The 18464-nt window shown below is 42.3% G+C and overlaps 1 protein-coding gene across 1 annotated transcript in view; it reads left to right on the forward strand.

Annotated features, from left to right (window-relative positions):
* LOC306749646 (mitochondrial import inner membrane translocase subunit tim16-like) overlaps positions 1 to 18464 on the forward strand; it is a 106271-nt gene that overhangs the window by 8989 nt on the left and 78818 nt on the right. The window contains exon 7 of the mRNA XM_079232957.1: positions 109 to 159. Coding sequence (XP_079089083.1) covers positions 109 to 159 — 51 coding nt within the window. The remainder of the gene's footprint in view (positions 1 to 108; positions 160 to 18464) is intronic.

The raw sequence follows: 18464 nt of genomic DNA on the forward strand, positions 1-18464 counted from the left end.
TCCTTCTCTCCATGAAGGTTGTAATGTTTAGCTTTTGATGGAAACTAGAGATATGTTGATTCAACATATGTGTGTTATAAGAATTTGTATTTTATGTCATCTGTCTAGGACAAGATGCTGCGAGTGTTTGACCCCAGAGCCCAGCTGACACCTGTCCAGGTAAGTCCTCTAATAAAGCCCTCATTCTGCCAAAACACCTGGCAATCAGATGCTGCTTTCCAGTCAGCTTCTGAAATGACGTATTCCCCTCACCTGCCTCTGTGTTTAGACTCTATTTACACCACTGAGTCATTGGTACCAGAAAGTAGAAATAAGGATATATCATGTATCCTCAATCCATTTTATATTTAGGAATTGATTTTAAGAAAATTATATTTATTAATGTCAGGAAAAACTATCAACCTTGGTGGCAGGTGACCTGAAACCTGTACCTGCCATAGAACAATATTGACCCTGTCTTTGGCAGGTGGTAGCTGCTCATTTCATTCTCTCTATTCAGCTTAGAAAACCATGTATTTAGTACAGACAGAACTTTATATTTCAGGAAGACAATGTGGGGAAGGGAATTGTCCCCATCACTCCACTGCCATTGACTGCGAATGCATGTTTCTTCCAAACTGCATTGAGTGATAAATAAACATTGTTGACCCAGTTCATCACCGGCCACTCAGTGATCCATCCACTATTGATTATAGTTGTGCTACACAAGCTGCCGTCCCTGCTCTCCTCTTCCCATGGGTGCCCATCCCACACTAACTGACCATGAACCGCTCGGTCCTTTCCTCATTGGAAATCTCTCACCGGAGCCAATAGGACTCCGCCCCAACCAGCAGCAATGAGGAAGTGGACTGGTAGAGTGTTTGTGTGTGGAGGGAAGATGAAGATGTAAGGGGAGGGTGGCGAGTGTTGTGAGAGGCCGGTCAGCGTAGTAGAGCAAATATTCTCACAGTTTTCAGAGGTGGACCTCCCAGGGAGTTTTAATTACCGAGATGCTCGGTCTGCCTTTAGGCCTTTAAGGCTTCTCTGATTTGTAAATTTGAAGAATCCTGCAAAAACACTACAGATTACATGTTTGACCACATAATTACCTGGAAGGCACAGCACCGTGTATGGAAGTCTGAAAGAGGAGGATTTATGTGTGTTCACGCATTCTTGTCTTTGCATATGTGTACAGAGTGTGTTTGTGTGCTCCCACCATGTGTCGTTTGGAATGTGTTTTTTAAACTTTGACACCGCCATGAAAGATGTATTGTTTCGGAGGTATGTGATGTCATTGACTCTCGACAGGGAGGGCAGGGAAAAAGGTAGATGTGGACTCGTCCTTACAACCGCACGCGTCCGCGATACAGAGTGCGAGTCCAGGTCATGTGTTTGCCTGAGTAACATGAGCTGAGTCGGCTGGCTCCTCCGCAGTGTTTGAACCTGGATGTTTACATCAGGTGTGTCCGTGTTGGAATCCTTTTTAATACGCTGCTTTTTTTCGCCGCCTGTTTGAATTTTCTCCATTGCAAAGGCTCTGCCTCTTTCTCAACAGACAGCTTTTCAGCAGCGCTCTAGATCGCCTGATTAAATGATATCATTGGTCACTCTGCAATTTTATTTGAACTACTTTGAAGTTTGATGTAAATCACTTTTAGCAGACAAAGTGTCTCATTACTAGGTGAGATTACAGCGTCTCCAGTCCGAGCCCAGTGGTTACTGGTGACGGGGATGAGCTGCTGGGACTTTCCAGCCATTTCTTTGGTATTTTTACTTCATTAAATCGTTGTCAGTGGTGAGCAACAGACCGTATGGGGAGAAAGAGAGGAAAAGCATGTGACAAAGAGCTAAGGCCAGATTTAAACCCAGCAATGAGGTTTAATTTTCAGCTTTTTGGCAAGAACACCTCCTGGACTGCATGTACTCTGCTTCCAGTACAATATTAAGATATGTTTGTCAATTCGTACATACCTTTACTTAAGTGAGATTTCTAACGACGGACTTTTTCTTGTATTTTGACATTATAGTATTGCTGCTTTTAGTTCTTCCGCCACTACATGAACTATCTCGGGCCACCGAACATTTGCTACCAGGCCGTGATTCCACAAAAAAAAGTTTTCTATGACTTTAGTCTGTGCTGCATTTTTCCTCGTCGCGACCCCAACAACAACAACAACAACAACAACAACAATAATAATGCATTTTATTTTTAACGTAAAAGAATCTCAGAGTGCATGGGCTCTGTGTAAAACAAATACAAACATAGTTAAAACAAACTATAATAAAAAAAAAATAGCTGACGATGATTTAACACAAAGTTAAAAACGCCTTCCTGAATAAAAAGGGTCCAGTGTCTGTGTTGCCCTTAGGTGGTCAGGGAGACTGTTCCATAAGCACGGCGCTGCCGAGCAAAAGGCCCGGTCGCCATATAGTGACTTTAATTAATTTAATTGAGGGAGGTAATTAGGAAACTAGTCTGTCATCACCACTTTGTCATTCAGCAAAACAAGAGATCTGTGTGTGTGGACACTACCTGAGGGTTGCTGAGAGGTCTATGGGTATTTTCTTTATTTAGGATGTAACCACAATGACAGACAGTGTTTAGTTTAGCTTTTATGACAGCTCTCTCTTTTGTACAATCTCTGTCTCTATGTCTTTCTTCCTCTCCTTCTTTCATTTTCAAACTCACTGTTACGGCAGAGCCCACAAGAAAATGAATGGTAAAACTAATAACAACATTGTGAATTGAGGAACTAACTGTACAAAAGGTTGCTTCAGACCACCAGGACACAGAGAGACCATTGAGCCACATCCACTGGTCCCTCCGCTCTCTTTTTCTTTCATTTCCACCCTCTCATTAATCCTCCTGGCCCCACTGCCACGGAGAGGAAGACCAAGGATGGAAGATGCCTGAGTCAGCATGCACCCCACACATGGCTTCACCGCCTCAAACCAAAGAAGAGTTAGGACCCACATCAAAGTTATTAGAGGGTTGCTCTTCCCTTTTTAGTATTGCATCCTCTTGTTTTCTTGTTCTCTCTGCCTATGCCTCTGAAATACCTGAGGTTCTGCTTCAGTTTGGAGTCTTGTGAGAGCAAAGATTCAAGATATTTTATTGTCATATACACAGATAATGGACAATTACTCTGTACAATGAAAAGCTTATTTTGCAAGGTCCTCCTTACACATCATTTCAATAAACTTAAGGTAAAAAAAATAAGGTATTACACAAAAATATCATAACAGTATTGCACAATCACTGCATTATGCATTGCTACAAATATTCCAAGTATGGTCGTGACATGAAGTCACAGCAGCAGCCGTTCACAAAGTGAGCAGAGCCTCACCCTGATAGCGTTCAGATGTGTGACTCGCTCTCGACAGACAACAGGAGAGTCGGTGCCTCTCCTATTAACACCCCATCTGCTGCAGGAGGGTTTAAAGGGTGCTTAGGGTGATGCACCCTACACACATTGAAACATGATGAGGCCAACCACCGCCACCCGATCCTGAATAAGCGGATGAAAATGGATGGATGGATGCCAGTAATTTGGATGCAGAGTGTGAAGTGCTAATTTCTACACGGACCAGCAAAGCAAAGGTTCTACACCATAACACACAACACAAAATGTTACATTGTATCAGCGGTTACGCTGGAGATTCCATTGTTTGTGCCTGTTTTGAGGGCACAGGAAAGCGCTGCCATTTTCTCTCCCGTTTGCATTTTGCTCAGTTTGTTGTTGTAGATGTGACGCGATGGCAGGGAAAAGCCAATATGGCCACGAAGTAAACAGAAAGGGGCGGCTAAGTGTCCAAGCTATTTGCATTTGTAACCTCACTTAGAGTGCTGTTTGGCTTCTTACATGAGAGCCAGTCAGTTGTGCTGATCAAGAAAAGCCACAAGTCTTTTCTCTCCAGGGTTTCTGGGGAAGTGTATCTCACAAAAGCTGCAGGGCATTAAAGTGAACGTAGTATTTTTCGCTTTTTGGAGGTTTCCCTGTTTTTTATATATACATACACACAAAGTGTGCTGTGTGCATCTAAAAAAAACAACCTCAGGCCTGAATGCACCGTGAGGCTAGTCTGTTTTATTTGGGCAGGAGGGGTACCTGCATGCCCCCCACACAGCTGTTGTGCGTCCACTGGTATCCTGGTTCCACCCATGGCAGTGCAGTCGAGTGGGGCTGGATCATCTATGTGGCCAGCACTGAACTGGGTTCTCCGCTAGCCAGGTGGGGTAAATATAGGCCCTAATTACAGCATTGCCCTCGCTGTATTTATGGGAAATAAGACGGTGCAGGGTAATTAAGGTCTTGGACAGGAGGACCAGTATATGCTCCATCTGTAATCAGTGCAAGTGTGTATGTATGCATGTGCGCGTGCTCGCAGGCGGTTGTATTTAGATAGTTGGCCCAGAAGCGGAGAGTGCGTGTCCGTACTTGTGGCATCCTTTCGCTCCTCGTCCCATTCCTGAAGAGTAGATTGAATTACAGATTCGACTTTTGTTCTGTTGTCTGTTTTTCGAAACTTTCTTTTTTCCTCCCACTTTGTCCATTAATTGGGTTCTTAAACAAACATCTGAGCTAATATGTTTTATGCATCTTCCTACATTTGTCTTGGCTTAAAAGCTTCATGTTTATAAGTTGTGTTATTAGTGGGACACAGCTTTTTAAAAGTATTATACATACTTTTTTTTTTTTTTTTCTGATATAAATCACACACAAAGGAAGCATAGACTCATCAAGCACCAGAGATAGACATTATATGTAAGCTGTTTTTCTTACACTCCTATTCCTGGCTACAACTCCCTACACAGGCCTCTTGTTTTCAGATGAGTTTCTTTCACGTCTCCATGTAGTTCGGCCTCCGCCCTGCTTTCCTGCACTGAGCTGCCTGACTGCTAAGATCCAGCACACAGGGAGCAACCAAGCCAGGCACATGGTGACCTGATCCTAATGGGACAAGCTGTTTCTGTGGATGTAAGGACACGTGCCTTATTGGGCCTTTACGTCTCTTCTCCCCTGTGTTATTGTATCTTTTGATTTAACCCCAATGTCTGTGTATTTTGCCGAGTGTGGGGTTCTATATGCGAGTATGTGTGTCTGTCTGTGTATACCATGTGTGCTTCAAATTACAGTGCTGAAAATACCCCTCATAGTTTCGGGCCGGTGCTGGCCATAGAGCCGTCGATCTGCGGTCTCTGGAAGAAGAGGGAGGCAGGAAAAGGGAATAGTTTGCTGGACTTGGGGGCCAGATTCCTCTTTTTCAGCTCAAGCTTCTGCTGCTTTGGGTGAAATTAGAGAGGACCAGGGGCTGGAATGGGTTTGGGCTCGTGGAGGGAACGTTGGGCTGAGCCAAGGAAAAGCGCAGTGGTTTCACTGCTAGAGGTGGCTGAGAGCAGCCATTCATGGCATCTTTTATATCCTGCCATAAATTACAGTCTGCACGTGTGTGTGTGTGTGTGTGTGTGTGTGTGTGTGTGTGTGTGTGTGTGTGTGTGTGTGTGTGTGTGTGTGTGTGTGTGTGTGTGTGTGTGTGTGTGTGTGTGTGAGTGAGTGTGTGTCTATTTCTCATTGCTGGCAAAATAAACTTTTGTTTATAGATCTGTGTTATCTATTTGTCTTTTAATTCGTATGATTGGAAAAGAGAGTTCTGGAGGAGAAACATGCAGAGAGATGACGTGGAAGAACCTAATTTTGGTTCGTTTTCCTCTTTTAATCTATTGCTTTTATGGTATTTCTTCTTCTGTATTTACTCGTGTATCTCTTTGTACACGAAATGGAAGGATAGGCTGAACTGAAATGCCTGTAGTTTTCTTTAAAGATGCTGTATTTAATATTCTGAACATTAATGTAGCAGCAAGCGACTGTTAACGTTAAAAGCACTTTCGCTGTAGATTTCACTGTTAGCGCCGTTACCTATGAGCTGCCAGTTTTCCGTCTATAGCAGTGCAATCTCAGTTCTTGCCCCTTTTTTTGTTTTTAATAGTGTTTATTGTTCGACCGTTAAAACTTCTGCATTAAATGCTCACTTTTTTAAAGAATTTATTGGGTTATTAAGAAATTACGAGGTGTTGGTTTATGATTAAGATAACATCAGACAAAAATATTGTCAGCTTTTTCCAGCATGTGTTGGGCTCTAATCTGTATGGATTTGTGTTTTTTATGAATACAAAACACGTAGTGTTGAAATAATTGAGCACAGTAAATTAATCTCCAAAAAGTTTGATAACTAATACATTACTGTTAGCCAATCATTTACTGGAGAGCCATTGGTTAATAGACATTTTATAGAGTCATTGACTTTAGTTTATATAATAATAATACACAGACTAGTTGGATAATAGTTGGATTCCGGCCTCCAAATAAACGGTCTCTTAGATTTGAGCCACCGGTTGAGGAGGATCAGCTCAAAGACACATTCATCCTTCAGGGTTCAAAAGAGTATCATATAAAATGTTTTAGTTATTTAAAATATGTTGATACAGATGTGGAAATTCCAAAAGCGCTCAGTGTTCTACCGACATTCTTCTTCTTTCTCACATAATGTCAATGCTGGCCAGAGAACGAGATTTTAATATTTCCTGCAGAATGAAACTTGTTTAGAGTTTGGCGAAATATCTAGTACTCTCACCAGAGGGATAGAGTCAACACTATAAAATGTAAAATATAATGTCTGTAAAGAGCAGGGGCTCATTCCAAGAATATGTCACAGCTTTACGCAATGCTGAGCGCCACATTCCAACTACACAAGCAGCGTTATTTTACCTTTTACACCGAGCCAAAAATGCTTCTGTGTTTTCACAACTATTCATGTATTTAGCCAACAGAACGAGACCATTCGTGATAACCTTTTGATTTAATGGCCAGTTTCTCACTGCTATACTGTTTCTGCTTGTGTAGTGTGGCTGAATAATATGTGTTTAACATAAATTTCTCTTTCCAAATATAAACATGACAGAGTAGAAATATACCTCTGGACACACCGCAGCATTCTCCTCCAAACATGTCATCTCCCCAGTAAATGTATGATGGCAGGAAACACACATTTTAAAACGGTAGTGTAAAATATACACATGAACACATTTTTGTGACTTTTATTTTCTTCATAGCGACACCATGACAGACTCACTTTGTCCTCTGCTTGTAGAAATCTCTCAGGTCTTGTTTATAAAGACAGATGAAAACACCTGGCAGGAAATATGTCTTTAATTGTGCAAAGGTCAAGCTGCCAATTAGCAGGTTGATCCCCATCTAACTGTTGTAATCCCTTTCACCTTTGACCTTCTCATTTCTGATAATAACGTAGTTTTATGTCACCTCCTATTAGTCAGAGCTTGGCTTGACATTTTAGCTTGCGTTATACTGCATCAAAATGCAATTCATCATGAATTATAATACCAATAGGAGTTAATTTATTTTTCTGCCCTCTCGCACCTCATTGTCTCACTTTCTACATACTCACCCTCTTTCCCCAAAAATCCTCCTGCATGGTGCATTGTGTCTGTATCTTTCTTCATCTGACCCTGGTTCAGGACCTGGTAATATCCAGTGGTTAACTCAGCCCAGATGTTGTGATCCTCCCTTTTTCTTCTGTCTTTCTTCTCCTCTCGCACCATATTTCAGCTCCCCGTGATACCGGCTGCCCCTCTGCCAGTGTTCATTATATAGTTTGAATCATTCTGGCAGAGCGCAGAGCAGTCTTTCCTAATGAGGGAACAAGATTTGAGCTGTTCTGGACAGCCGGGCAGAACTGTGGCACAAAATCTGGATATTCCATCGCCACAGTGGATGGAGACTGTCTCAAATACGATTGATACGCCAATGCTTCGTTTATGACTTAACTCCTGTATGTGCAGGAGTATTCATTGTAAACTAAAATATAATCTTGCATTGGGTTTGGTTTTGTGTGTGGGTGTGGGTGTGGGGCGGGGGGGTATAAATGGAAGAATGAGTTAATGAATGTCGGTCGGTCTGGTTGCTGGAAAAAGGAGCTGAAGGGGTCAAGAAGGGGATTTAGCTGCTTTAGCAAATCAACAGGGTTTTTTTTTTTTTTTTTGTGGGTGTGTGTGCTCTGGGGGTTGTAGCGCTGAAGAATTTCTTTGGAGGAAAGGGGTAAGAGTTGGTGCCAGCTGGCAGCGACGGCGTTCTTTGCTCACATGTGTGTTTGTGAGCAGGGGCCTCATTAGTGCGCTGGCTGCTCTGGGACTCAACTAATTACGGCCCTACGCACACATGTGGGTGACACCTGGAGCCAGACATGGATGACGATTAGCTGTTTTTCTCCTGCTGCATCCTGAGATTTGAAGAGTCCTGAGGAATTAGTGGCTCCTTTAGCTGTCAGTCAAAGCTGGGACAAGTAATATTCATCATGAAATAATCATTATTACTTGGTAAATGAGATCAGTTCACATGGGAGTCACTTGTTTTGGGAAGTTTTTGTCATCCTTTTTGAATTGGAGAAAAAATTACTTCTTTTGATTTAATATAAGAAATTAATCACAACAGTACACTTGTCCCATGTGACTTTCCTTCACTACTTTTCAGGATCTACAGTGTGGCTTTAATTATCCTTTACTCAGACTTTTGTTCCACTGTCTTTGTTTTTAACTTGGCTTCAGCCGGCCGCTCCTCGAGCTATTACAAGAGTAGGAAGAATTCAGGGTTTTCAGAACTGCAAATGAGGAGTGAATTGGCTTGTTGTTCATTTTCTTTTGTTTTTGCAAGTGATCAATTTAATGTGGTTTGTTTGTTAAGTGTGTATCTTAATGGGATGCGAGTAGCTGAAGTCAGCAGACTCTGTTGGGTGTGAATTGATGTTTGTCCTAATAAGAGTACAGCTCCAGTGGGATTATGCGCATGCGACCTCTTGTGCATATAGAGACGCGCTTGCAGATCTTTATTTTGAACCAGATCAAACAGCATAGGCTGTCAGATGAGATCGACGTATACATCCATGCACAGTAGGCCCCCAAAGGGCCGAGCGAGAACAGAACCCAGTTGAGACCAACCTCGGAGAGCCCCGAGGGAAATGAAGTGCAGTGTGTGCTGGATCTAGCTGACCTTAGGTTGACCAAACGCTGGTGCTATTTCCATCAGCCTCCATATGCTAGCTTAATCGTACTGGGGGTTAGAGGTCAGACAGGGTTGCTGCATAACGAGAGGTGAGAGTCTTAACAGACAGCCGGTGATTTCATGTTGCACTTTTCTCAGTTTGACAGCTAACTGGGGAGCGTGCTCCCACTGAGAAAAAGATTACGTCTTAAGTTTCTGTTTTGTAATATACGAAGCCAAGTTGTAAGGCATGTTGTCTCGGCATGCCCAGATTAAAAAAGGATGTCTGACATTTATTACTGTAAATCATTTATTGGATTTATATCACCTGGTATTTGATTTGGTCTAAATGTAATTGTATTTGCAGGAGTTTCTGTTATTTTAGCAGTCTTCTGTAATTATTAGAAATAGTCTTTGCAGTTCTCAAAATTTTAATCCAATTATTTACCATTTGCTTGTTGAATGATGTATCTAAATCATTATATTGCGAAAGAAATAAGACTATGGAATTAGAGATAATTGCCAAAATAACAGAACCGATCAAGCAGAAAAACAGCAAAGTGGTATTTCACCCAAATCTAACAAAGTGTCGCCATAAATCATGGTGAGTGTAAACATTGCTGAGATGAGTATCATATTAAACACTTAAGCACAAATTAACATGGGATGCATCTTGACTATTTTTCCATATTACATAATCATAAGGAATCGACCAAAGTTGGTCAAATTGATTCATCAGTCAGTTATGATCGCGGTTAATTTACACCTTGTTTTATGAAGCTAAGTAAAAACAGTGTGTGCTTTTTAAAGGGGAGGGTCTTGAACTGTTGCGGTGCAGTCGATGACCCGCTCTCCCTCCTCAGCCACAGCTGCATACCTGCATTGCTGCCGAATGTTTTTCCTCTATATGTTCACTGTCTCTGTGAGCATAGGAGCCCTAAAATCTGGCTCACACATGTCTTATAAATGCCACATCCTTTTCCAACAAAAAGCCCAACTTGGGTCATCTTTTACTAATTGAGCTTCTTAAGACAACAGGTTCTGCCACAAGTTGTGGTTTCATGCACGAGCTAAAAAGTTCTCCCTGAGTGAAGCGGGGAGTGTTGGGGTAAAGTTAGCGTGGAGGGGGGGGGGTGGTTCTTCTCTGCGAGCGGCGGCAGGAGATTGAGGTGTTTGTTAGCACAGTGAAGATGACGCGATTAATCACGCTGTCAGTCAGCTGCCCCGTGCTCTGCTGCTGCACATAGAGAATACCAGGGGTCAACACTTGGGCTGCAAGCACTGCAATCATACCGAGTGTTTAAAATATAGAAGCCTCAGCATTGATTTGCATGTTACACACTTGATCCCATTGCACATGTATGTCACTGTAGGCCAACACCTGCTGCGGTCATTATAACCACATTAAACTTGTTTTTCTGCCATTCGTTGCAGGGTTCTGCTTTGATATGAATGATTTCTCAAGCCCTTTAAGTGGATGCAGGAAAGATCCAATATCGCACCTTGATTACAGCAAACAAATAGTCGATTAAGAAAAGATTGTAAAACGGAATAATAGCCTCCAGTATTTACAGCGGCTCCGTGATTATACACAAATTACACGAACACGACATGCCTTGCACACATGTGCCTGCCTCCCGAGCAAAATTCCCATTGTGCACAATTCATGCTTCTATACAACTGCGTGGGGGTACTTTGAAGATGTGAAGCCTCTATGAAGTGGTTTCAGGGAGAGAGCAAAGTCAGCCAACTGTATCGGTCGCAGCTGTGAAAGGGCCGTAAATGACAACAGGCACTGGAGGGCTGGGCCAGGCTGCAGGGATCGAGAGGCTTCATGGTGCCTCCAACACTGTGTGCATGATTAGCTGTGTGCTGTGTGCTAACGCGCCCTCTCTTAACAAGTATAAACCATCTCAAAGAATCATCTCTTTGTTTCTACGGAGCAGGTCTGGCGTGCAGATTCTCAATGACCCCGTCTGTTGGAGTTTTTGTTGTCGTCGGCAGCATCATTCTCATCATCCTCCGTCATCAGCCCTCTTTCCTGTCCTTTGGATCTCTGTTTGGATTTAAAGGGCCGTGGCCACTAAATGCACCTCTAGAATATTCATTGCTTGAACCTAAACCACAATGACCATCAAAAACGCCAGAGATCCACCAAAAATGTGCTTGAAATCTCTTCTGGCTCTCGAGTGCTTCTTTTGGACTGAAATGCAGATTCAGGCAATTTGCGTGGTCCCGTTGTTCATGTTAGTTCCAGGAACCAACCAGCTCTGTAGGATGAGCTGATCCAAGACCAGCCTCTATGACCGTGGGTAGTTTTCCCAGATGGAGGCACAGTGCAGTCGGTGCCAGTCGGTCCCACAGTGTGGTGTCATTGGGTCCAATCTGTCGATAGAGGGACGACCACAGCCCGAACTGGCACGATAACCTGGCTGGATTTCTAATTGTGGCCACATGGCCCAATTAGCACCGTGGCTCAATAATCACAGCCTTCCTCCCACTTCAGTGTTTCACTTCACTTTGCACGGCAGTTAAACAGATTTTGTTCGCCTAGCCTGGACCAAAAGTCCCAATGCAGGTCTGCCTCACTGCAGCCAAAACCTAGTGAGGAGGACTCGGATACAAGTTTGGAAAACATTTTACGGCTCTACCAATAATATTAGACAACACACCATGGGATTATTTACTTCCCATAATTCATTTTTTACACCAAGTTTGCCCTTATTCAGGATGCTCTATCCATCTGTTATGGTGAGAAGGTGACCTCTTACACCTGCCCCCTCTGATTTCTCAGCTAATGCCCATGCTGGATAAGATTACTTCTTCACCACTAAATTGCGTAGTTTCATATTTTTTTTGTTGCCTCCGCATATGTGGATTCCTCCACTCATTTCATAGATCATTGTCACCTAACGAAAAAGAAAGGAAAAAAAAAAAAAACTCACATAATTGTAGCCCTTTTCCATTTAGGTGATCTGGAAAGTATTTGAATTAAAATGATGATAGAGAGACTGCAGCAAACAAATGAGTGCAGCAGCAGTGGGGGTATGGGAGCGTCGTGCCAGCTCTTGAAAGCCTACACCGGTGAGAAAGCAGGGCCTCCTGCACTGTGGCTACCTGAGTACTTATAAGTCCTTTTTTCCTCCCTCACAGACAAACCAAACATCGCATACTCAATGAAGCCCCCGGAACATCTTTTGAACCTGTACTATAGCGCTCCTTATGTCTCGTTCCCTGCCTCGTTCTCTTCTAACCGAACACTTTGTCATTCTCTTTCTTCTTAATTTGGTCATCCACTATCGGGGAACTGATCTCACAATAAATGCCCCTTTTTCCATCTACCTCTCTGCCGATCTTGATTTATGTTTCCATTGGGTAGAATGATTTCTAGGGCCAGGACTTTTAGCTTCTCTCTTAAAACACAGGATGACGTCTTTGCGCCGGGCAGTCGGTGGCGATCGGTCTCTCTCAAAGTCTCCATGGTTCACAGTGGAGAAAAGTTCATGATTCAGATTCATGATATTTGAGAGAGTTTTAGGGGTATGGCTGAAACAATTAGTTGATTAATAAAGTTGTTGATTAAGGTTAAAATGATAAGAAACTATTTTGATAGTTGATTTATTGTTCAAGAAAAAGTTCTCTGGTTCCAGCTTCTCAAATGTTAAGATTTGCGGCTTTTCTTGGTCTATGTGATGATACCTGAATACTAAAGAATATATTTTTGGGACTTTTGGCCCAGCAAAAAAATACATTTAAAATGTCACCTACTCTGAGGAAGTGTTAGTGTTTTTTTTCTTCTTTTTAAAAAAAAACAACGTTTTATACACTAAACAAATGATTGAGAACAAAATCAGCAGATGTTGTATGTGGAAAATAAGGACTTTATTTATGTGGAAATGTGACTTTCAGATCTGTTATTATATACCAAAAGTGAAACCGTCACAACATCCATGACAGCGTTGCACCTGTTGCTTTATGATAAAGGAAACATAGGATATCTGTTACATAGGATATGTAGTACTTGGGAACTGTGTAGGATGAAAATGAGGAAATCCCCACTGATCCCCATAAGATTGATGTGCCTTGTGTGTAAAGCCAACGTCGCCGTATTCCCCTTTTTTCTACTGGTTATCGCTCTATTCTCTATCCGCCTCTGTGTCCTATCTTTACCCCGCCACACTTGTTCTCATTAAGGTTAAAAGGAAGAGTGTGGGGATAGAAAAGAGAGAAGACTTCTGGATATCCCGTTCTAGCTGGATACTATATTTAACTGGGGATCAGTCCAGTTCGTATCACGAGTCTCTCCCAAGGGGCTGCGGGTCTTGCCTGGTGTCTGTAGAATAGACCTGGCCTCATATCTGTGCTCATACGCATGTTGGCTCATATCTCAGCTACTTTTTCCCTGCACGGAGCTTTCAGTGGCTGACACAAAGGAAATGAGACAGGGGGGAAGAAAGAATGCAGGCAAGACAAATATGAAAAAAAGGATGACTGCAGTAACAGTCTGGGAGGTGACTCAGTAGAAGTCGGACCTAGCTGAAGTTTTAAAATACACAATAGTTATAGTTATAATTTTGCTACTGAAGAATTGTTTGGAAATTGCATGTACAGTATAAGCTGACTGTTGTTCATTGATCGTGAGTTCAACATGTATGACCCCCGCGTGTCAGTGGGGTCACTCCTCAGGTTTATGCTATTACAGCTGCACCTACGGGTTTACTCCATGTTGTCCTTTCCTTAGATTACACTCCCTGCCCAGCTTCTGACCTTGCACATTCATTTTCATCTTCAGGAAGGGAGAGAGCAGAGGAAGGAATATGGAAAAAAAAATAAAGTAAGAGAAGGGCTTGTTGCTGCTGGACTTTTGGAGAAATTAGAGAAATGTAAGATGTTTCCAATTAACGGCGGAAAGAGTGGCTGGAGGCAGCAGAGTAAATGAAAGAATAAAATGGCTGGTTTGATTTCCATCTTCTGCCCCCCTCCTCCCCAAGTTCTCTTCCCCCCCATACCTCCTTCTGTCCTATTTCTAGAAGCCAGTCTGCTTCTGTATAGTCAGAGTAACATTCATGATAGTGAATCCTGACTCAGAAACACAACTTAAATGGGCCATGAAGACAGAACAGGATGAAGAAAACCAAGTAATTGCCAAAAAGACTCATTTACTGTGGATGAGAAGACTGAGACGGAGTCTGTTTCAGGGGTGATGAAAGCTCCAAAGCAACAGTTATTGATTAGAGGGGAAATTAAAGAAAATGAATGATGATTCTGTGAGAAGAAGAGACGGAGAGGGGAAAATAAGGAGAAGGTTGAAGAAATGAGTGGCTGCAGCTGGGGCGTATTGTGGCCTGTTAGTCTAAACACAGCACAGCAGGACAAGAACTGTTGAAGAGTCAGCAAACCGACTCCTTTTGTTAATATAAACTTGACAATAAGGCAGTGGCACAACACAGAGGAAAACTATACATATGTGCCATTAAGAATTGTCTTGCAATCGAACTTTAAACAAGTTACTATATATATTTTTTTTTTTTGTCAGTTTCTTTGTTTTTGTCATTTTACATTTTGGGAAATGGGCTTCTTTGCTATTTTTGCCGAGATGAGAAGAGCAATACCACTCTCATGTCGGCATGATACATATGAAACTATAGCCAGTAGCTAAGTTTAGTCTGCTAGCTTATCTTAGCTTAGCATAAAGACAGGATATGGGGCAAAATAGCTAGTCTTTCCAGTCTTTTTATGCTAAGATAAGCTACTACGACTGCTGGTTGTAGCTGCATGTCCGATAAAAGAACGGTATATTACACTTGGCAAGAAAGCAAATAAGTGTACGGTATTTTAGTCAAAATTTCAAACTAGTCTGTTAAAAAGTAATAGTGACAGAATAAACCAAAATAAATGTCGAACCTCAGAGTCTGATATATATAATTTTTTTGTGAAATGACAAATAACTAGCAGGCGTCTATGACAGACAATAATCTCTCCTACAAAAACATTATCTGACTGGAGGATCTTCCATTATACTGTATAATAAGACTGGATGAGTAGAGAAAATAAGCACTCAATATTTCAACGCACTAAATCCATTTCTGCACCACTCGCACTCCATTGTTAAATACTTACACTCCCATTAAGCTGATACACAGAGAGTGGAAAGACGGAAATTCAGAGATCGTGATGGTTCCCATATGTGAGAGAGACACCTGATATATTCGTCCTGGTGGGTGAATCAACATTCTCTGCGAGTGACATAAACGTGCACTCAGTCTGTTGAAGTTCAGAGGGAGAATAGCTGAGGGAGAGGGACAGAAGGAAATGGAGGGATTCTCATTTGTTTTTATTGGGAGAAATATTTATTAGACTTATAAAACCATAATTGTCCAGACTGCTGACTGGCACTTTCCTGTGTCGACATCTCTGTCTGCTAAGTGTTCAACTGTAGTGTAACCCAATTAGGTTTGCAGCAACCAACAGTTTATTTTTCTTCTTCTTGATAGTTATAAGATAGTTATAAGATCTTGACTCACACTTTTTACTATTTAGCAGTCTGAACAATATTTTCCCCACCTCTTGATGCAGACACCTGTGTTATTCTTCTTTTCCCAGATATCATGTCATTTCCTCTACTTCCTTTTATTGTGCATGTGAGCCAGACACTCAAAACAGGTGTATCGGATTCTTTACACCTCCTTTGCGTATTTTGTCATTCGACTTTTCTTTTTTCTTTCCGTCCTTCTGTGCGAATCCCATCTGCTTGGATCCTTTGTTCGGCTACTAAGGAAAACATTTGTCATACTTTTATTTTTTTTGTCTCGTCCTCCCTCTTCTTTTCTCCCCGTTTTTTCAAGTGTGTCGTGATCGATTTGTTGCATGTCTGTAAGGTTCAGTCGTGGGGGGGGGGGGGAGGAATGGGATTTGAGTTATATTTATGACTGCTGGAGGAGGGCTACTTTGGCAACATTTATATACACACACAAGGTCCAGATGTTGTGTCCTCTGGCTGCCCCGGGGTGTTAGTAGTAATATAGCTTTCTAACGGCTGTGTTACGCTTCCTTAAGCTGGAACGCTGTTTATTGGGAAGAGGTGAGCTGAGGCCCAGGACAGACCCATAATCCTCAATTGCACTTCTATCGCTCAAGCTGCCGAGCCCTGATGACATCTTTGTCAAAGGGCTCAAGGCTGCACGTGCCTTCATATCCGGGTGAAGGATGACATCATGGCGATGTGATCCATGGAGCATGCATAGCTGTCCGCAGTGAGAGACGTCAGGCCGGTTTATTTGCCTTCAGTCCAGAGCTGGTTGGCTCAGGCACGTATGAAGGCCTGAGGGATGCTGTAATGGCAAAACTAAGCCCGTCTGCTCCAGAGGCGGTTCATAGAAAGGTGATATATTTTTTTTATTTTTTTTTATTGACTCCCTTGAGGAGTAATTTATCTTTTTGGTCTCTCCACATTATGGTCCGCTCTAAAGACAGGATAACAATGTGTACATGTTGAAGCTTTTTTTTTTATAGTCGTATGACTTTTTAGCCAAGCTAACGCTGTGGCTCTACGGTCCATCACTTTGGTACAGGCATTTTGTACAGACATTTATGGTCCCCAGACGATGAAATGGTGATCCCTGACTGACACCAGCAGGTTGATATTTTGGAGTATAGTAAAATGTCTTCACCCGACGTTGGCACCTCCACGGATGGACTTGCTCTATTGACATAAATGAAGGATTTTCTTTATGCAAGCCTCCACTTAGAGAGAAAGAAAGTATCCTTTATTAATCCCCTTGGGGAAATTGGTCTCTGCATTTATGTGCTGCTGTGAGGCTCCCGGGGAGCAACTAGGGGTTCAGTGTCTTGCTCAAGGACGCTTCAATATGCAAACTATGGGGAGACTGGGGAGTCTGCATGTTCACATGATTCTTCTCATCCTATTGGATATTAAGAAAAAAAAAGACTCAGTCTGACACTCTCATGCTGATGCGTAGTTGAATATGGCAAAAAAAAAGTGATGATGCAGAATTTATGCTGTTTACTCTTGCACGCAACATGATGTAGACAATTGGAATCTCCTGCTTGCAGCCAGAAATATGAGTTAGACGGCACATGTTGCTCCTGAAAACAGTTCCAGTGTCAAACAGACCCCGAGCAGATTAAAATAGTCAGAGCTCGTCTCGTTCCTAGTTTGGTCAGAGTACCAACTCTGCATTGTCTTGCCCCTGGAAGGAAATCAGCCAGCGGTGCTGGTGAACAGCTCAATGGCAATGAATTATCTTCCTGTCTGTTTATACTGTGCTGGCTTTAGCCTTTCTCCTTCCCCTGCTTTTTTCTGATCTATCGCTTTTCTGGAGGTCTTAGTTTACTCTGGACCTCTCTCGTACATCTGGGTTATTTTTCAAATGACTCACTTGCAGGGACTTATCAAGGCATATGTGAGTTTAGTTACCTGCACGAGGCATACCGGCTGACTGCGGGCTGAAAAATGATCTTGAGTCACAATTTAAGTGTTTATTCAATCCAGGACTTATTATCAACTCCGTCAGTGCTCTGGTAGCGCACCTTCAGAAACGTGTCTGAGAGCCGGGTCAGTAGAGGGTTTTCTAATCCCGACTAGTGTATCAAGCTATTTGGGAGAACACCAGGAGCCAGAAAACATCTGTATTGCATACAAACGGTGTCCAATAAAACACTGGTATGGATAGAGACATATCATCCCTGAGAGAGGGGCAGGAGTGCACATCTGAGAAATGTCCTTTTTAAAACCGTGATTTGATGTCGGCGTGTGCTCTCAGCATGTAGAAATGTCAAGGCCTCTCATAGCTGAGAACAATAAACTTGGTTTGAACCACCAGTGTGGCCGATAAGCACACATTCAACTGACGCCGTTGATGATTTATATCATTTTCATCATATTTATCTGCCTACTAACACCTCTAAAGGTCACTAATTTACACATTATATCTTGTTTAAAATATATATATACATGTTTTATCTATTATTTGGTAAACATCCACTGGGCACCTGTTACTTCCTGCAGTCTTATGGTCACGGTGAGAGAGGGGTGGGGAAAAAAGCGATACAGCATAGTATCGTGATATTTTACATGGCAATATTGTATCGATACGCAGAGAATTAATCTTTTTTTAAATATAAACTATTTATATGGCATTCAGGGATGTCGGGCCGGAACTGCGATTATGTAAGTCACAGTTTCATAACCATAATAATTAATGAAGCTATGATATCTATGGTGTCCCGATTCCTGCATTGAGGTTTGTTTGTGTGTGCGGTGAAATCTCCTCCCACGTGTGTGCGTGCGTGGCAGTTTGGTGTGTGTGTGTGTGTGTGTGTGTGTGTGAGAGAGAGTCGTGCTACAAAGCCTGATTTTCTTCTGTGTGTCATTTATTGTCCTCATGTATCGGAGTTAGAAGCACACTGAGA

This window comes from Taurulus bubalis (genome assembly GCF_910589615.1).
Source record: "Taurulus bubalis genome assembly, chromosome: 17".
NCBI classification, from domain to species: Eukaryota; Metazoa; Chordata; class Actinopteri; order Perciformes; family Cottidae; genus Taurulus; species Taurulus bubalis.